At 37.1% G+C, this 21,961-nt stretch overlaps 1 protein-coding gene across 16 annotated transcripts in view; it reads right to left on the reverse strand.

Moving 5' to 3' along the window:
• LOC115214409 (breast cancer type 2 susceptibility protein-like) overlaps positions 1–21,961 on the reverse strand; it is a 210,963-nt gene that overhangs the window by 168,226 nt on the left and 20,776 nt on the right. For all 16 annotated transcript variants that reach the window (XM_036504782.1, XM_036504776.1, XM_036504779.1 and 13 more), the window contains exons 3-7: positions 19,982–20,113; positions 15,189–15,312; positions 11,847–11,989; positions 9,562–11,397; positions 4,939–5,027 (exon numbers count right to left, since the gene is read on the reverse strand). In XM_036504782.1, coding sequence (XP_036360675.1) covers positions 4,939–5,027; positions 9,562–11,397; positions 11,847–11,989; positions 15,189–15,312; positions 19,982–20,113 — 2,324 coding nt within the window. The remainder of the gene's footprint in view (positions 1–4,938; positions 5,028–9,561; positions 11,398–11,846; positions 11,990–15,188; positions 15,313–19,981; positions 20,114–21,961) is intronic.

Genomic DNA, 21,961 nt, shown 5'->3' on the forward strand with positions numbered 1-21,961 from the left:
AACAAAAATAGACTAAAGGTGAAAAGGAATCACTGAAAAAGAAAATTAATTATTGTTTACTTCTGAAAATAATCATCTTTAATGATTTTTAAAAATAGCCAGGTAACTAATTTGATAACAGTTATGCCTTTAATTGTACAAATTTTGCAACTCATACACCTCAAGCACAACTTTTCACGATTTCTCCACAATAACTCACCATTGAGGAATACAACAAATTCAGGGAATGTAGGCAGATATAATAATAATAATAATAATAATAATAATAATTGTGTACAGTGCTCAGGTGCACTACAACTCATCTAAAGTGTATATATAATCAGGTGTAGTTTTGGCGGATTTCGGAAAGCATGAGGGCCTTAAAGGATGCAGTGTCATGGCAGTCAACAACTGACGTAGGCAGTTTATTACATGCTTCAGCAACTCTGAGCATGGAAACAACAAAAGAAACAACAAAAAGAAACAACAAAAAAAGAAACAACAATAAAAGAAACAACAAAAAAGATCACTAAAAACCTCAGTATGTGTCCCTATATTTACTACTGAACTCATCTTTAACTCTTTTGATACCAACCTTCCTGAAACTGCTCCTATTTCCATGATACAAACTACCTATTTTAAAGTGATTTAACCAAAACCGGCCATCAACATTTCATGTTAATTTATGTTCCAAACATCAGCTTAATAATAACAAAGTTATATTACTAACTTCTTGTTTTTAGTATCACTTGAAACAAAGGCATCTTATTTCAGCAGAAATATACTAACAAAATGGTTTAGCTTATTAATTACAAATCTGTTTGTTATTAATAATGTTCAGTCTGTTTGTACTGCCTTGTAGGAAAGCGATATTTTAACACTACAATAAAACCAGAGAACATGGTCTTAATATTTCTTTTTTTGCCTATGCCTTAATCAAAGGAGGAAGTTATAATACAGGTGACCAGGTGCTAAATATTTCAAAGATATTTATGGTCATGTGATGGTGTTAAAGTCTACCATCTAAGAACAAGAACAGCTTGACCTTCAGACACAGTTTCCATCTTCTGAATTTCACTCACAAAGCTTTGATTGATCTGAAGCTATCACAGAAGATGCTTATCCAAGGTGACATACAGTGGAATCAAACCTGAAACAAGTAATTGCAAAGCAAACTTGGCAATCACATGGTCAATCTTAATTCCACTGACATTAGCTGAGTTACTTTTACAGACCCGTTGTGCTTGAAGAGACCTATTGAGTCAAGTACGTCAACGTCAACACCAACATCAAAATAAAAATCAAATGGAAATTGTAGTTATGATGCCTGTGCCGGTGGCACATAAAAAGCACCATCCGAACGTGGCTGATGCCAGTACCGCCTGACTGGCAACCATGTCAGTGACATGTAAAAAGCACCAACCAATCGTGGCCGTTTGCCAGCCTCCTCTGACCCCTGTGCCAGTGGCACGTAAAAAGCACCCACTACACTCATGGAGTGGTTGGCATTAGGAAGGGCATCAAACCGTAGAAACACTGCCAGATCAGACTAGAGCCTGGCGCAGTCTCCTGGCTTCTCAGACACCGGTCGAACCGTACAACCCATGCTAGCATAGAAAAAGGATGTTAAACGATGATGATGATGTGTATATGGGTGGGTGGGGTGAAAAATGGGAAAACAATGAAAGTCAATTAAATGGAAAAATAAGAGTGGAAATGATGTCTTGAGCACAGCTCTTTGTCAGACAAAGGAAGAAGTCCAAAGAGGAAGAAAAGGAGGGAGGAGTAGGTAGCCTGGAGAAAAGCATGTTCATTGTTACATGGACCAAAAAATAATTGACCAGAAGTTGGAGAGAGATAGAAAATGTGGGTTTTGAAGGTTGGAGAGTGCAAAAGTGGCCATTGTGTGTGTGAGATCAGTGATTACTTTCAATTTCAGAGTAGATTAGATGAAAATTTGTTACTCTGAATAAATAGACATTGCTGGTAATGTATTTACTAGTGTTGTTCAAGCTTATGTCCTGCCTTTCAACAACCAATAAAGATCCAATAATATACAGATATTAAAATAAAAAACACTTGTTATGTTTAAGATTCTTTTAGCTGCACAATGAAACTATTTCTAATCATCTCTTTGAAGAGTGTTTGATAATACTTGTTAAAGTACTTTATCTACAAACCCTTTGATGCATTATACTCATTTAATATGAAGCTGTTTTATGACCTTCATACATCAAATCAAAGCAAGAGAGAGTCTGATTATCTGTTCCTATTTATTTACTACTGATTATATTTTTATCTTTATCTTTGTACAAGAGTGTATAAACAGCTGAGGTTAATCATAGCTGTTTGCACCAATCATCATTGTCTAATGAGCCTAATCAAGACAGAACTCACAACCTTCCCAGCTCGAGCTAGCAAGGCTAGCCTGAGTGGGTAGTAAAAGGCCTGATGGTATGACAATTTTCCTATTCTGTGGTGGTAGGCCCCTCATGTGGGATGCCACATGCTGTGAATCCTTCTCCAGCAGCAATTTGGTGTGTTCAGATACCAGCCCAGGCTCTGTTGCTCATCAGGCCAAGAAGAGCCAGCTATCGAGGTATCCATCACTCTCTGACAGGTTTATGGTTGAGCCTGTGGCAGTGGAGACCTCTGGTGTTCTTAGCCCCTTGGACAATATCCCTGGTCACTATTATTGGAGTGGAGTCGGCTATCCGCATATGTGAATGCTGTGAGTCAGAGTGGTTTTTCCAGCACATCTCCCTTGCCATCCTCTGGGGCAATACCTTCTCCATTTTGTCTGATGGGACACTAAGGTATTCTGACAAGACATTTTAGATATTTCTCTGTTGTGTGAAGCGGAAATATATGATAATTTAAGCAGAGCCTTTCACATCACCCGTTATTTTACTTATTACACATCCTTCACTCACAGCTCCTTTTTAGAGTTCAGAAGCCTCCATTACCATGCCAAAGTCACACATTTCATATCCCTAATATAGAGCAGTGACATCTAGGGTAGGAGAGTCTGTAACATTTCCTACCAACCAGCAAAGATCTCAATTAAACAAAGGATAATATGAATTCATTTCTTTGCTATTTACTGGGTCTAGGGAAAGAGACCTACAAAGGTCTCCCTGGAATGGTAAAATTGATACCATTAACCCTTTAGTATTCAGATTACTCTTTGAAATGTAACACTTTATTCATGTTGTTTCGAATTAATTATCTTGTAACTTTGAGATTTCAATGAAGTGATTGTAAATTTTTACGATGACATTCTAGGGTAGGTGTGAGAAGCCAGATCTTGAGAACTTGAGCATAAAATGAGTAGAATATTTTGGTTGGATATAGCCGGTTTAAATGATAAACGGTTGATGTTCCTCTTGGATTTTCGTTAGTAGAATCTAGCAGGAAAGACATGAGCAAAGAAGGAAATCCAGTGAACTAACATCCTGGGAAGGAAAAACTAGGCATAGTGATTAGTATAGGGTTTGGATGGGTTGGTTACAATAAAGGTGATGAGAGAAAGACAAATGAGTGGGACAGGAATACATGAGGGGAGGCAGCAGGAGTCCAGTCAGCACTGAGGAGAAACAGAAATCATTATGGTATCAGTAGAAGAAGCAGAGAGAGGAGACAGTGCACCCGTGGGCCAGAGGCTGGAGGTGTATCTGTGAGTCACCCTTTTCTGGAAATGGCCTAGGACAGGGCTGGCCAACCTGAGGTCCATGGGCCACATGCGTTCCGCAGACTTTTATCTTGTGGACTATTTGATGCTTTCTTGAAATGGGTTTATTTAAACAAACATTAAAAAAATTTTATCAAAAATAAAAGATTGTAATGAAAAATAAAAAAGTAAGATACTACTATTTTTGCAATGATAATATTTCATATTGAATCAACAATCAGTCATTCATTATTGTAATAATAGCATGAGAAAGCAAAATGCTTTCCATTCTGTCAGTACACAAGCGGCCCTCGAAATACTTTCTGTAATTAAAGTGGCCCACAATGTAATTTGAGTGGGCTAGGCCTGGTCTAGGATGTCTTTCTGTGAAGCAGTAGCAGCACCTTACATGTAAGAATTATAGTCCTTTCTGGGATTTACCTAAGCTTTGCAGAGTAGTAATAATTACTGGGAATTGAAGTATGTTCTGGCCCTAAAGAGAAGGGTTGGAACTTGAATGCAATTCTCGCGATGTTAAGGACGTACTTTTGCTATAAAAGATTCTCAGTGATGGTGAGAACCAACAATTGGAGCAATTGTGAGGGCCCTAAAGTACTGTTCAGCAAAATACTACTCTGTTTGTGAGATCAGTGGTAAAACATCACAAAGTTTCATTTTAAGTAATGGATGTGTTCTCTGCAAAATATTTGGGACTGTATCTTTTATTTATTTATTTCAGTCATTAGACTTTGGCCATGCTAGAGCACTGCCTTGAAGAATTTTTAGTCAAAAGAATCAACCCCAGTATTAATATTTCTTAAACCTGATACTTTTCTATCTATCGGTTATTTTTGCCAGACTGCTAAGTTATGGGAACATAAACATACCAACAACTAACTGTCAAGTGGTAGTGGAGGAACAAAGACACACACACACATACATACAAACAATGGGCTTCTTTCAGTTTCTATCGACCAAATCTACTCAGAAGGCTTTGGTTGGCCTGAGGCTATAGTAGAAGACACTTGCACAAGGTGCTGCACAGTGGGACTGAACCTGGAACCACATGACTGGAGAACAATCTTTTTATTACACAACTGTGCTATAAGGTGACTACAGTAACCATCTAATTTGTTAAGTCTACAGGAAATAGCCTGTGTCTGAGAGCCACAGCAACATATCATTTGGCAGACAACTAAATAAATACATGGAAAATAGAAAAAAATTCTAAAAAACTGTGATTACAATGTACAACAAAAGTCAAATTATTGATGAATTAATTTCAATACCTTATTTTTGGATAGGTCAGGAAATGCAGAAAGTTCTTTTATTTGTGAGATAGTAGAATCCTTCTTGCCTTCTTGTGGATCATCTGAAATTATATACATAGCCATATATATATATTTATATATATATAATACAAATAAGAAAATGGAGAAACAAATTCATCTCGTTCATCAACTTATGGATATTACAATTTTACATTATTTATTAATTAGACAAATGAAAACATCAAAAGCAAACAAAACATTATATAAATCAATGGGTAATATAATAATAAAAATAATACAAATACATATTTTAAAAGTCATATTATAAATGATTGAAATTCATAAACTACTTCTTACAGCTGTTTCAGCCTATGGTCATATACATAGGCGGATAAACAAAAGAAAAAGGCACGCAACACATTTAGTAAGAGCTACAACATGTATTACTTAAATATGGAGTTGTTTGAATATAAGTTTCTGATTCTAAGAATGAATGATAAATTCAGTATTTATGGAAGCAAATTATCTAAAAAACTCTCTTCTGAGAAATGATTTAATTAATGGGATTTTTGTGAGTAGAATGTTACACATATCAGGGGATAAAAAGTGAGTTGAAAATGTCCATGTAGGTACACGCTGCATTGTACTGTTTGAATATAAGTTTCCGATTCTAAGAATGAATGACAAATTCTGTGTTTATGGGACCAAATTATCCAGAAAGCTCTCTTCTGAGAAATGAACAAAGGCTTTGGTATTGTGGACAACAGCAATAGTTTCACTGAAGTTCTCAACAACAAAAGACAACTGGTTCTTGATGTGAAACATTCCTGTTCTATACTAAAGAAAAAATATCTAATTAGAAATGGTTTAATATCAAAATTCTGGATTGACTAAAGAAAATATGGACAGGTAAAGTAGTTGAATATATGGTTGTTTTACTCTCTGCTGTGGCAGTAATGGTGTAATTGAGAATTGAAATAAGATCTCAAAGGCTAACAATCTTTGATTTCTAATACAAATGCAATATTTCCGCGGGGGAGAGAGCAATAGAGGAAGGGAGGGAGAGAGAGAGAGAGAGAGCAAAAATGTAACTGCGTGTGGATGGAATAAATGAAGAACTGAGCATTTATTTCACCAGTGTAGAAATTTAATGTCACTTATCTAATTAACACGTGTGATTAGTGAGAATTTGAGCACTGAGCCTTGATGTACTAAACTAGTCACAGCAGAAAAGCCACCTACCCCCTCTTTCCTTAAAGTTATGCATTCCTCACACCCCGCTTTGTGTGTGTGTGTGTTGTATCTATGTATTTACAAAAGTATGTATGCAGTGTTGCATGTATATGACAGCTGTAGTAACATTACCATCCCATTACCACCACTGTTCTTGCCTTCATTGATATAAGTCATCATCTCTCTGTTACTATCTCCCTCAGACTAATATTTTTTGCAACCTTCTCATTTTATTAAATAAATCACCCAACGCCCCTGGGGGGGGGCATATTATAGATTTTTATTGAAATCTAATTAGCCTATTATTGAACTGGATATTAGTGTAACATATGCAAAATTTCGTGAATATCGGTTAGCTGGTTTAGGCATGAAGATGGTAACAGTCAGACAGATAGAAATTGCCATTTATATACGTAGATAATGTTATTTGACATAAAATGTCTTGTTAAAAGTTAAGCAAGTGGAAAGCTAAGCTAGTTTACAAGGAAGTGTGTGTTGTTATGTAGATGAGGAGAGGTATTGCTTAATATTGTCTACACTATTTGTTTATTTATTTATAATTGATTCAATCAATTTTACAGATAAAGTTAATTTCCACAGATAACACAATTCCTTCATTTTGACAAGTAGCCAATATGCTGTGACTAAAACGTAACTACCAGCCAATTACTAGTGCAGGAACAAACTGACTGCCAGACTAACAGCAATATAGAATAAGTAAATAAAATGAATAAATAAATAAAGTTCACCCTATGGCCCCACATATTTGTTCAAAAATTAAATGGTCAAAGGTGCCATTTTCTAGCACATTTTCAATTAACTTGAAACTTTGATTTCTTTTTACTGATAAAGAGATGCAAATATCAAAAACCTCAACCATAAAAAAATAAAAATAATAGATAAAAAATAATAATAATAATGATGAAATAAAAAAAAATTACGAATTACTTTCAGTTTCTTTCATATCAAAAGATAGATAACACTTTAAAAAACCCACCTCATGAAATTTGTTGGCGTTGCATGTGTTCTGTTGGCACTGGTTAGGTGAATAGATTAGCTGAACAAAGACAGGAAAGTCTTGAAATACACAATGATATGTAACAGAAGGTGGCGAAGGTAAAGTGCTTTTATGCCACTCATTTCTGACTTTTTATTTTTTACCAAAAATTTCCTCGGATTTCTGTTTCTGATATAGGAGAATATGATTTTGCCCAAAAATCATATTTTCAAAATTTTAACTTCAACCTTCCCTACCCCAAGTTGAAAATATTTCTCTTCCAAACTGTTCAGAATAAGTCAAACCCAATCCATCATCATTGTGACATGGCCCTATAGACATAATGTTATGATATGAAACATAGTCACTTTGAAAATTGTTACCAAAAGAAAACAGATGGGATTCACACTCATTACGTGTGTGAGTCTGTGTATGGCTGTGTCTTCTTGTTTTGACATCATGTATCATCATCATCATTGTTTAATGTCCACCTTCCATGCTAGCATGAGTTGGATGGTTTGACAGGAGCTGGCCAAGTAGAAGACTGTGTGTCTGTTTTGGCTCAGTTTTTACGGCTGGATGTCCTTCCTAACACCAACCAAGCCACAGAGTGGGCTGAGTGCTTATGTGGCATCAGCACAAGTGAGATCAGTCTTGGTTTTTACAGCTGGATGCCCTTCCAGATGCCAACCACTTCACAATGTGGACTGAATGCTTTTCACGTGGCACCAGCACTGACAGGTCATCGACTAACTTGCAAGATAAAGAACCTTTGAAAGGAGAGGGGGAATTAGAGGAGGTGATTTTGTGTCAGATGATGAAAGGTTATAGTGAGGCAGAGGAACAGATACAGGTGTCCTGCTGTAGAGGAGATACACAATCAGAGAGAGAGAGAGAGTTAACAAGAATGAAGACAGAAATACGTGTGCCTGCTGCAAAAGGAAGACATGGTTATCTAACCAGAGGGGAGAGTAAGAGAATTCCTTTCCAATATTCCGAAAAATCATATTTTGAAAAATATTACCTTATTTGGGAACAGATGTGGGTTAGCAACAAGAAGGACATCTGACTATAGAAAACCAGCCTCAACAAACTCTGTCTGACCCATGCAAGCACAGAAAGTGGATGTTAAATGCTGATGAAGAAGGCCTGGGTAAAGTTTTTAAAGTGGACCAGCAGTGACTACACCTGCAAGTCTCTATGTTCCATAACATTGCTGATACCCAAGGGAGAATGGTAAGAGGGTCAACACAGCTTAGCACCAGTCTCATTGCAGGTATTGCCATCAAAATACATAGTCTCAACTAAAACACAAGGAATCTAGTATAACATTTTCAGTTTCACTAATCCATTGTTCTGTGCAGGGAGTAAAGTCAGGAGAACTAATGTTCTGGAAAGAGTGGCTTGGATATATTGATATGAGTGAACCTGGAAACATAATATGGGTGATGAGAGAAAATAATGAGTGAGTTGGGAGTATCTGAATAGATGTGGCATGAGAACAGCAAGCTATTAGGAGCAGAGGTCTCTATTGCATTGCAGATGTAGGAAAAGCAGAAAAAGGAGACAATATATTTGTAGACCAGAGGTGCTCTTTCTCTGGATGTGTGTGTGTGTGTAACAACAGTACTATTTCAGATATAGGAGTAGTACCTCATTCTGTGTTTCACCTGAGCTTTTATGATGCAGTTTCCACTATACTGAAGGCATATATTTGCCAAGAGACATTAACAGTGATGAATGAGCCTTAGACAAACATAAACAATTCTGTCACAAAAACACAAAATTAGCTGCAACATCAATAGCTCCAAAACTCTATGCTGGGATAAATATTGGGTTGTCCGGAAAGTTTGTGCCGTTTTATAGTAGCTTACCTTTCAACTAACCCTCCCAGGCACCTCAATTCTGGGAAGAGGGTATTTTCAAGTTAAAGGAAAGATGGAGATGCATTGTGCAACAAAATGGTTCATATTTGGTTGATTAAAAATGTAATGGCAAGTATTTATTGTCCTTTTTCTTTCCTTTAAAAATCGGCATGAACTTTCCGGACAACCCAATACCACCAACAATAAATGCAGCAGAAACAATTACTGCTGCATTCTGACTAAGTCTCTGTTACAGCTACCACTAGGATTTATAAGCTTATAGATACAGATATGACTAGAGAGAGAATACATGTCAATTCTTCAATGTACCCATATAATTAACCACTGCATGTTGTAATATGGTGTATTGTCCTCAGCTAAGCAGAGATATGGAATAACTGGAACTATAGATATCTGGATGCTTGACTGAATATAACCTCACATCCTTCCACACAGATGTTAACTTAGATTACATATTCTTTCAAACTGTTCTTAACCTAGATTACACAATCTTCCACACTTGAATATGAACTTGGATAATATTACCTTTCATAGTGTTGTTGGTTTCAGCAGCACAACTTTCCTCAGGATTGTTGGTTTGGACACCAGCACAACTTTCCACAGAGTTCTTGGTTTCAACAACACAACGTTCCAACGAGGTGCTAGTTTGAATGGCAGCACTATCTTCCAAAAAATTCTTAGTTTCAACAGTGGCACAACCTTCCACAATGTTGTTGACTGAGACAGCAACAAAACCTACCATAGGATTGTAAGTTTGATCAGCAGTACAGCCTTCTGCAGCGTTCTTAGTTTGGACAACACAATCTTCCACAGAAATGTTGGGCTGGACAGCACAATTTTCCATAGTATTCTTCAATTGGACAGTATTACTCCCTGCAGTGTTCTTGGTTTGAAAAACGCAGCCTCCAACAGAATTGTCGGTGTTCATAATACAATCTTCAACAGTTTTATTACTTTGGACAGCACTGTATTCTTCCATGTTATTGCTTTGGACAATATCACTTTTTACAGTGTTGTTGGTTGAGAATGCACTGTCTTCAGCAATGTTATTTTTATCATCAACAGGTTTGGCAAGATCAGATTCAATCTTAGTAAATGGTTGGTTGAAGTTAGGTAGTGTGGTATTATTTAGTTTTGTATTGGAATCAGAGCAGTGATTTTCTGTGGCATTACTTGTGGAGAAATTTTGCATTTTAAAGGAAAATTTTACAAGGGGTGATGACTGATGGATTTGACTTGCAGTAGGATATGAAAAACGTTTAGTTTTTCCTTTTAATCTACTTTTCCTGCTTAAAGAAAGACTGGCTGTTGACTTAGGTTTCACTGTTACATTTGAGTCACAAGAGACTAATAAATCTTTATGCTGTTTACTTTCTACATAGTTACACACTGAATGACAGTTAATATTTTTACTTTCAGAAGACCTTTCAGAAACATCATCTACCAATTTAATTTCTGACAAATTTGTAACTGAATCAAATTTTTCAACATGTTTTTCTTGACTATGTATATCATTTACACAATCTTTGACAATTTCTAAATTATTTTGAATGGAAGAATCATGTTGCTTTGACTGAGGTTTCTCTACATGTAATTCTATGCTGTGAGGTACGTGGTTTTTGTCAATATCCAGATTCACAACAGTCGTAGATGCTTCACAAATCTTCACTGGATCCTCTAATGCTCTTAAAGAATTTTTCTCACATGCTGCAGATTCAAATGAAGAATTAAAATCTGAACTTTTGCAACAATTGACAACTTCTTCATTGAATTCAAATTTATTTTCGTCAGAAACTAAACCTGTTACAGATGGACTATGATCTACATTAGCCACGAGGGAATTATGATCTGGAGTTCGTCCATCTGATACTTGATTAAAGGAATGTATATCAGTTGACTGGCATAACAATGGATTTACTGAAACCAAATCCCACTTTGACTGATTTTTCTGTGGAATTGAAGAAGGTATGTCTGAGAAATGAACACTCTTGTGCGTTGAAGTCTGTTGTTTATTTTTAATTAAAATAGAATGCAGTAGAGAATTGTCTTTGTTAATACAATCAGCTGGAGGAGTCGACATGCTTGCTTTTTCAGATACATCAAAATTAGCAGTTGCGTAACTTTTAGAATCATCTTTATTAACAGCTTCAAATAATACTGGGGATGAAACTTCCATAGAATATTCTGAGATGTCAGTTGTAGTAAAGGTTTTGTCATTTTCATTCAACTCGGTATGGATTGTTGAAGATAATATAGCAGAATCTTCCAATTCGGATGTCTCTCCATTTGGAGAAAATAAAGCGCGGGCAAAAAATTTTGATTGAGTAATTTGTCCTGTATTGTCGTCATCTTTACACTCATCTGAAAAATATGGATAATATATAAGCAGTTAAACTACGTCAATAAATTCACTATAAAGTTTGAATGCATACAATGACGATGATGACATCCCAAACTACTGCTATTAAACTTGTGATTAATATTAAAAAAAAGTTATGGTAGTAAGGCGGCAGAATCATTTACACACCAGGCTAAATGCTTAGTGGTATTTTATCTGCCTTTACATTCTAAGTTCAAATTCTGCTGAGGTCGACTTTGTCTTTCATCCTGTTAAGATCAATAAAATAAGTACCAGTTGAGCACTGCAGTTGATGTAATTGAGTAGCACCCACCCTTGAACTTGCAGGCTTTGCACCAAAATTTGAAATAAGAAAAGTAAAGCCTAAGGAGAAAAACACAGGAACTTAATTTAAATAATATATACAAGAAACAAATTTAAATGTCTAAATAACTATTTTAAATATTTGTACCTTCAGAACTGGTCTTAATATAACCAGGTGGAGTTGCCAAAGAGCTGGTCCAAGAGTAAGTAGTATCATCCAAGCTAATACCCAAACTGTTCTTGTTATTTGTTGTAGAAGTTGAGAAAAATTTATCTTCAGGCTGGTTGAAGCTGAAATAATTATTTACAGAACATAATAGTGATATTTATAACAGAATGTGTCATTCTAATATTACAGAACAGAAGCATTTTACTTTTTAATCACATTGCACTTGGTTCATGACTATTTGATAAATGTTAAGAATGGAAATCAGAGAAACACTATTCATCATGATTCATTTTAACGTCCACTTTTCCAGGCTTGCATGCATAGGTCGGATGGAGAGTTTATTGAGGCAGACTTTTTATGGCTGAATGCTGTCCCTGTCACTAATCCTTACCTGTTTCTAAGCAAGGTAATGTTTCCCCATGACTGGACATGTTTTCACGTAATATTGGAAATGAATGACACCCATTTACAACCCTCACACATTATTAAGACAAGACACACACACACCACACACACACACATACACGCACTCACAAATGCACACATGATTTTCTTTTAGTTTCTGTCAAACAAATCCATTCATGAGGCTTTGATTGGTCTAGAACTAAAGTAGACACTAGTCCAGGGCCACATAGTAGGACTGAACCTGAGACCATCTGGTTAGGAAGCAGAGTTCTTAATCACACACCCACAAATGTGCACATCTGTTTTCATTGTTGGTATAGGTTGGATGGTTTGCAATGGTTTGAGTCAGTTCTAATTCGAAGGTCCATGTCTTACTAATATGTTTTATATTTGGCTTGGTTTCTTGGGTTGGAAGCTCTTTCTAACACAAACCACAATACATTATACACAGGATACACATTAGATAGGTTGTCATGACCATGGCAAGACTAAAGAGTCCCATTGGCTCTATGTTGACTCTGTTCAATTATGCAATTGATATATAGAAAGTGTGGGGTGCACCTTATGATGGCACCAGCAATGGTAGGGTGCCTTGTAACTTGGGTGACAAAAGAGCCTACACAGCTCTCAGAGGGATATTAAGAGAGAGGGTGAGAGCATAAGTTGAGATAATTTAAAGCATATTGGGAAGCATAGATTTATTGTTGAAGAAAGAGTAGTGCTAGAGATTAGTGGTGTGTGTGTGTGTGAGTGTAAGTACATATGTATATACAAGCATATTACCTTGCTTGGAAACTGGTGAGAGATCATGAAGGGCTTTCTTGTGCATGTCTGATGGGTGATGCTAGTGTCAAGTAACCAGCACCCATGCCGGTGGCACATAAAAAGCACCTTTTGAGAAGTGGGCCACATGGAGGCAAAGTGGCTGAGTTCCTTTCGAGCATTGGGCCTCATGAAGGCAAAGTGGTTGAGCTCCTTTTGAGTGTTGGGCCACGTGGAGGCAAAGTGGCTGAGCTCTTTTTGTGTGTTGGCCCTCACAGAGACAATGACTGAGACCAATGGCATTATGTCGTGCTTGAGAAGAAGACCCATCAAACTGAGCAAAATTGCAGTCATGGCACATACAGGTGTCATGCAAATGGCACCCATGCCAGAGGTATGTAAAAGACCCAATCACACTCTTAGAGTGGTTGACATTAGGAAGGGTATCCAGTAGTAGAAACCATGCCAAATCAGACTGGAGTCTGGTGCAGCCTTCCAGCTTGTCAGCTCTGGTCAAACCGTCCGACCCATGCCAGGATGGACAACAGACGTTAAATGATGATGATGACGATGATCCTTTGTATAAACTCTTTTACTTGTTTCAGTCATTTGACTGTGGCCATGCTGGAGCACCACCTTTAGTCGAGCAAATCAACCCCCAGGACTTATTCTTTGGAAGCCTAGTACTTATTCTATCAGTCTTGTTTGCCGAACTGCTAAGTTACGAGGGATGTAAACACACCAGCATCGGTTGTTAAGCGATGCTGGGGGGACAAACACAGACACACAAACACACACATACATATATATATGTATATATATATAAAGATATACACGACGGTCTTCTTTCAATTTCCGTCTACCAAATCCACCCACAAGGCTTTGGTGGGCCCGAGGCTATAGTAGAAGACACTTGCCCAAGGTGCCACGCAGTGGGACTGAACCTGGAACCATGTGGTTGGTAAGCGAGCTACTTACCACACAGCCACTCCTACGCCTATAAAGTAAAGACAGTCGAATACCGTTAAGCATTTCGCCCTGCGTGCTAATACTTCTTCCAATTCGCAAACTCATATATACACAAAAATAAAGATACATATATCAAATCTTTAGGGCAATGCAATTATAAAGCAATTTACATATTTGGATAAGTTTGCATGCTGTGGGAAATATAGAATAAAAAGAAAACAAAAATCTTTGAGAAGTGCTTTACTTGACAACTCATCTCACCTATGGTATGCAAAATTATTCGAATTTGCAAACTTTGCTAAATGATATTTTCAGTGATGCAGCCCTTGTATAGTTTTCCAAAGGAGTCTGGATTTAACTTATTACATATACTAATAGAAGTAAAAGCATGGGCTGTGTAGTTAAGAGATTTTCTTCCCAACAACATGGTTTAGAGTTCAGTCCCACAGTATTATATCTTAGGCAAATGTCATCTACTATAGCACTGAAATGACCAAAGCATTGTGGATTTGGTAGATAGAAACTTGTGTATATAAGTAAGGCGGCGAGCTGGCAGAAATGTTAGCACGCTGGGCAAAATGCTTAGCGGTATTTCATCTGCCGCTACGTTCTGAGTTCAAATTCTGCCGAGGTCAACTTTGCCTTTCATCCTTTCGGGGTTGATTAAATAAGTACCAGTTATTCACTGGGGTCGATATAATCGACTTAATCTGTTTGTATGTCCTTGTTTGTCCCCTCTGTGTGTAGTCCCTTGTGGGCAGTAAGGAAATAAAAAACTTGTATATATATATATATATATATATATATATATGTGTGTGTGTGTGTGTGTATAAGTGTGTGTGTATGTGTTTTTTTCTCTCTTAGTAGTGACCATGCATAATAGTTGTAGATGAGTGTCACCACCATACAATTCTGTAGAAACGTGTCCAGACATGGAGAAATATCATCTTGCTGGGAAATAGGTGAGGACTGGTGACAGGAATGGTATTCAGGCATAGAAATTCTGACAGAATGAATTCTATTTCAGCCCCTTGCAAGCATGGGAAAGCGGACATTAAAATAATAAATGATGACAATAATGATGATTACAGAGAATTTGATACATGTGGGAACTGAATCCCAATAGAATGTAATTGTAAATTAAATCTCAATAAAAAGAATAGAAAATGTAAATTTGGAAAATACCTTTTGGAATGTAGACTTAGTGATGAAGAGCAGTGACTAGAGTCATTCTCAGACAAAATGGAATGTTCTTCAAAAATGTTCTGCTTATGAGATTTTTTCTTATTACCACAATAAGGAGTTGATGCTAAGGGAGTAAAAATGCATTTATTCATATAATTAGGTGATAGTGGAATTAACATTTTATCAAATGTTTATGTGTAAAAAAAAAACAAAAAAAAACATCACTAATGAATACTGTATTTGATGATATGTAAGGCACATTTCTCTCCCCTCAAATCTCTTGAAAACTCAGCCCAGGTCTCATATGTGAAATTGGGCCAAAATTACATGCTTTGATGCAATAAAGACGCCAGTACCATGTGGCTGATTCCAGTACCCCCTGACTGGTTCCTGTGCCGGTGGTACGTAAAAAGCACTATCTGAACGTGATTGATGCCAAGCCCACCTGACTGGCTCCTGTGCTGGTGGCACGTAAAAAGCACCCACTACATTCTCGGAGTGGTAGGCATTAGGAGGGGCATCCAGCTGTAGAAACATTGCCAGATCAGATTGGAGCCTGGTGCAGCTGCTGGCTCTCTAGACCTTAGTCAACCATCCAACCCATGCCAGCAAGACTTTGATTGGCTTGAGCTATAGTAGGTGATACTTGTCCAAGATGCCACAAGGCTGGATTGAATTCATAACTATATGCTTGGGAAACAAACTTCTTAACCACACAGTTGTCCCTGTGTCATACATATGTGCAGAGAGGTGATAGTTTCAAAGAAAATTGCCAGGCCGCTCAAAGCTAGAAGTCTGAGAGTTAAGAAATCAATGGTTTTGATTGATTGTATATATATATAACGGGAAGCTTTATGAAAATAAACAAAAGACGAAGGCAGGTGGAATACAAACAAACAATTGTATTAGTATGGCGCTCAGGAATTGTTTCGAGCCTACACTCTTCAACAGAAAGATACACAGAAAAGTAACACAGAAAGAAACAAGAAGAGAAAAAAAATGCGTGCAGAAGCTAGCGAATCAACATGGCGATATATATATGCAATAGATCAGGATTCAAGTGAATCAGGCACTTAAATGATAAAGCATTGGGCCAGGTCGAAAATTAAAAGGTGTACACAACAAAATTAGAGGAATACACGTGTGGGTAGCAAAGTACAGACAGAACGATATTCATGTATTCACCTGATGAAAACAGTTTTTCCTAATGATGTAATTTCTCCATTAATCAATTAAAAATTTGTTGGAAACAGCTGTAGTGAAATAACACATTATCCATCTCATCATCATTTAACGTCCGTTTTCCATGCTAGCATGGGTTGGACAATTTGACTGAGGACTGGCAAATCAGATGGTTGCACCAACTCCAATCTGATCTGGCAGAGTTTCTACAGCTGGATGCCCTTCCTAATGCCAACCACTCTGAGAGTGTAGTGGGTGCTTTTACATTCCACCGGCACGAGGGCCAGTCAGGCAGTACTGGCAACAGCCACGCTCAAATGGTGTTTTTTATGTGCCACCTGCACAGGAGCCAGTCCAGCGGCACTGACAATGACCTCACTCGAATGTCTTTTCACATGCCACCGGCACAAGTGACAGTGAGGCGATGCTGGTAATGATCATGCTCGAATGGCGCTTTTTACGTGCCACTGGCATGGAAGCCAGTTTGTTGCTCTGGCAATGATCACACTCAGATGGTGCTCTTAGCGCTCCACTAGCACGGATGCCAGTCATCAAATTTGATTGTTGTTATTTATTTATTTATTTATATATCAATCATCATCATAATCATCATCATTGTTTTAATGTTCCTTTTGCCATGCTCACTTTTGTTGGATGGAATTTGTTGAAGTGGATTTTCTATGCTCTGGTAATAGAAAGAGCATCTAGCTGTAGAAAATCTGCCTCAATAAACTCTGTTTGACCCAAAGAAGTCTGGAAAAGTGGACGTTAAAATGATTTCTCCCTAAATTCGTTGACTATGGGTTTGAAAGGGTAATTAACAAATCGGAGAGATTTAATGAAATAATTTACTTTTTCATTAATAAGTTAATGTTTGGAACATTCTTCAATAGAGATTTCCATTTAAATATGAACTCAGTAAAATGGATAGTTATTGTGTAAAGGAACAAGATGAAACTCAGCAGGTTTGAATAAAAAGGGTTAGAATATAATTTTGAAAGTCATGCACTTTGAATTTTAGGACTAATATTTTGAGCCATAAATTCTATTTTAGTAAGAACACACATACACAAAGATAAAAGCTTATCAAATTATATTTACTGAAATAGAATTTTTAAAAAATGGAAACAGTTTTAGGAAATAGATATAACTAGTAAAGATGTATCTAATTCCCATTCATGACTAATCTGCTGCTGTTGTTTTACGTGAATAACTGCTTTCGTAAACAGAGAACAAGCTATGTACAGTTATTTCCCTTGGCTTATTTTTCAAACCTATACAACTGACCAAATGTCCTTGTTAACTGTTTTCCTATCTATAAAAACTTAGGTTTAATAATCAAAGCAGGCTTAAGACAACTGATTCACTGCTGAGTTTTAATAAGATCAAAAGATGTGTAATTGTTGCTGACATATTTTGGTGTTATAAAACTCAATATAACATTGCCTGCCAACGAAGGTCAAGTATTCTCTCAAAGCATGAAAATACAATTTCCTGAGAAATATATATCTTTTATCTTTTACTTGGGCCATGGCCATGCTGGGGAAATGCTTTGAACTGTTTAGTCAAACAAATCGACTCCAGTATGTTTTCTTTTAAGTCAGGTAATCATTCTATCGGTCTGTATTGTCGAACTGCTAAGTTACAGGAATGTTAAATAAACCAATATCAATTGGGGCAGAGCAAACACACACGGCAAATTCAATCACAAGGCACTGGTGAGTCTGAGGTTATGGTCAAAGACACCTGCCCAAGGTGCTGTGTAGCAGGATTGAACACAAAACCACATAGTTGCCAAACGAAATTCTTAACCACAGAACCATGATAGTCATTAACGGTTCCGCTAGGTTTAAGTTTCCTTTCTCTAGATATGATACAAATTTTAATTCATTAAGAATTTTTTCCATATATCATTCAGTACTTTACCACCTACCTGAATTACTTAAAGCAGCTATTTATCTACATTCCACATACTTAAAAAAAAAAAAAAAAGGGAAAAAAATTTCACAATACAAATAATATAAGAGTAGCATGTTTGATTGTCACTTCTTTTGTCCAGATATTCAGCAGTTATGGTAACTGTTAATCCTCATCAGCCACAAACACATTGCAGCCCTTGGGAATTTGCATTGTCATGTGAGATTATATAGCAGCTCTAAATAGGCAAACGATGTTTTAGTAACAAATACATATTTTGAAATGTGAAAAGAAACACAGAAATAATGTACAATCCCATTATCAGAAACAGAAATTAGTCCATTGTAACATATAGTATATTGGTGTGACCTATTTTCGAAAAGACTCGAAATTTGGGATTTAAAAATACATTCACAGATTAATCTATTCAACTGTATTGAAGAGAAAAGAATCTCTCTAATTAAGTTGACATCAGGTCAATAACCCACTGTTTAGTGTATTGTGATAGCATATGACATTGTGTCAGTTGAACTTACATATGGAAATAACAATATGTTATTAGCACAAGCAAAAAAAAATACAGGTTTCAAATTCTCACACAAGGCCAGCAATTTAAGGGGGAGGGATAAGTCGATTACATCGACCCCTGTGCGTAACTAGTACTTATTTTATGAACCCTGAAAGGAAAGCTGATTGCAGCAGAATTTGAACTCCGAATGTAAAGAGCTGGCAAAAATTGCTGTTAAGAATTGTGTCCAACAAGTTAAAGATTCTATCAACTTTCCACCTTAGCCAAAAGAAATAATAAAAGAGAAAGTTTCTTTCTTATTCAACATGATATCATGTCACTGCGTCATGTTTGGAGAAGCAAACAAAAAGTGGGAAGAATTTAAGAAACCAGAGTGAGGTAATGAAAATAAGAGATATTCAGTGTAATTGTTTGAAATTTTGGTGCAAGGCCGGAAATTTTAGTGGGATGGGGTAAGTATCGCTGGTACTTTATTTTATCAACCTTCAAGAAAATGAAAGGCAAAGTGGAATTTAAACTCAGAATGTAACAGGTTAGAAGAAATACTACAAAGCATTTTGTCCACCGTTTTAATGATTTTGCCAGCTTGCTGCCATATTATATAATACTACAACTGATATGATGATTGCTCTTTTGGATTCCAACGAAGTAGGGAACAAAAATTAAAAATGAAATAAAGGCTGGTTTGTGTTTATATTCTTTGATGCAAGATCAACAGCTGGTAACAATGTCATTTATTTTTTAAATAATATATATCTAGAATTGCAATATTTAATACTTTTCTTTTTAAGATGATACACAAAAGCGCAATTTCATAGAAATTTTAATAGTAATTTTATATACTCTTTTACTTGTTTCAGTCATCTGACTGTGGCCATGCTGGAGCACCGCCTTTAGTCGAGCAAATCGACCCCAGGACTTATTCTTTGTAAGCCTAGTACTTATTCTATCGGTCTCTTTTTGCTGAACCACTAAGTTACGGGAACCATGTGGTTGGTTAGCAAGCTACTTACTACACAGCCACTCCTACGCCTATGGTCAAGTGCCTACAGAGAAATTTTGCCATTGGTTAAATGCATTTTTTTTTTAATCGATCAGTATGAATTAGAAAAATACTGCTCCCTGAGTACACTTAGATAGAATTCATTTAATATCATATAATTACCTTGAACAGGACTTCCAGTGAGTGTCAACAGGTCTGAGGCTTCATTGTTGAAAATAGTGGCATTGTTGGAAAGTGCATTCTTCTCAAGTAACCTTTGCAGTGATAATTTTATAAACCAGTTGGAAGTTGGTTCTGAAAATTTCAAAAGAAATTAGTAAATGTTAACAGAGCATTATACATGATATATCATCACCATTATCATTAAACATCCACTTTTCCAAGCTTGCATAGGTCAGACAGAGTTTATTTGAGGTAAATTTTTTCCTTGCCACTGACCATCACCTGTTTCTGGCCAAACATGTTCTTGTAGAATATTGGAAATGAATGATGTTGCTTGAACGGCAATGACATTCATTCCCTATCATGCAAAATCAGAACAAGCATGGACAGACGGAAGGACACATCATCATCATCGTTTAACGTCCGCTTTCCATGCTAGCATGGGTTGGATGGTTCAATTGGGGTCTGAGAAGTCAGAAGGCTGCACCAGGCCCAGTCTGATCTGGCAGTGTTTCTACAGCTGGAATCCCTTCCTAACGCCAACCACTCAGTGAGTGTAGTGGGTGCTTTTTACGTGCCACCGGCACAGGTGCCAGACGAGGCTGGCAAACGGCCACAATCAGTTGGTGCTTTTTACGTGCCACTGGCACGGAGACCAGACGAAGCTGGCAATAGCCACGATCGGATGGTGCTTTTTACATGCTACCGGCACGGAGGCCAGTCAGGGCGGCACTGGCTACGGCCACGTTTGGATGGTTCTCTTACGTGCCACCGGCACTGGTATGACAAAACTTCTTTCAGTTTCTGTCTACCAAACCCACTTACAAGGCTTTGGTTGGCTTGGGGCTATAATAGCAGACACTTGCTGAAGGTGCAATGCAGGGCTGAACCAAGAACCAGGTGATTAGGAAGCAGACTTCTTATCACACAGCCGTGCCTGCATATGTATGTGTGTGTGTGTGTGTGTGCTGTTAAGTCAGACATGGCCAGGACTAAGCTTTGGTCAAACATATAAGTTATCTAAGTTGTGTGTATATATATATATATATGTGTATGTGCATGCACGTGCGCACACATACATACACACACACAGAGGTCTGCTACGGTGAAGAACTACTATATGCTGATGACCTCATTCTTACAGCAGAATTGAGAGAGTTAACTCCAGGTGTGAAAGCAAAACCACCTGAAATCAAAGGGTTTTGAAGTTAGCTTAGCAAAGTTAGCTTAACAAACAAGAGAATAAATAAGATTCTCTTTCTGTCAAGCAAATGACTCTGCTTAAACTGTAGGAGAGGTGCAACCGATGCAAAAATTACAGTGGAATCACATAAAGGTTAACAAAGAAAGAAGACTTGTATGTGGAAGATGTGCAAGAGTAATGAAGACTAAGGATACATGGAAAACAGAATGCCCTGGAGAATTCCAAATGGTAGTAGATAGTTTCTGTTAGTAGGTAACCTAATTAGCAGTGGAGGAGGAAGTTTTTAAAAGTACAGTTGCAAGAATAGGAAAAAGAGTGGGAAAGTTTAGGGAGCTATTACCTCCTTTGGCAACAAAGGGTCTGTAGGAAATTTGTGTACAAATGGTAATGCTACATGCTCATGAGAATTATCCCTAAATGATGAGGACATGCAAAGATTAGAGAGAAATGATGCTAGTATGCTCTGATGGAGGTGCAATGTCAGTGTGCATGTATGACAAAGTGTGAGTGTGTTGAGGCATAGAAGGAATCACATGTAGTGTGCAAGAGAGAAGACTGCTGGTTTGTCCATGTGATGTGCATGGATGAGACTGGTTGTACAAAGAAGTGCTGGTCACATAAAGCAGATAAAATTTGTGGAAGAGGGAGACCTAGGAAGGGACAGAATGAAGTAGTGAAGGCTGATCTCAATATATTGAGCCTCATGAAGGAGATGACAAAGGACCGAGGTAATTTGCTGTACTTGAGAAGACCTATCTGTTACAGACAAAATTAGT

Source organism: Octopus sinensis, linkage group LG7 (genome assembly GCF_006345805.1).
Source record: "Octopus sinensis linkage group LG7, ASM634580v1, whole genome shotgun sequence".
Taxonomy (NCBI): Eukaryota; Metazoa; Mollusca; class Cephalopoda; order Octopoda; family Octopodidae; genus Octopus; species Octopus sinensis.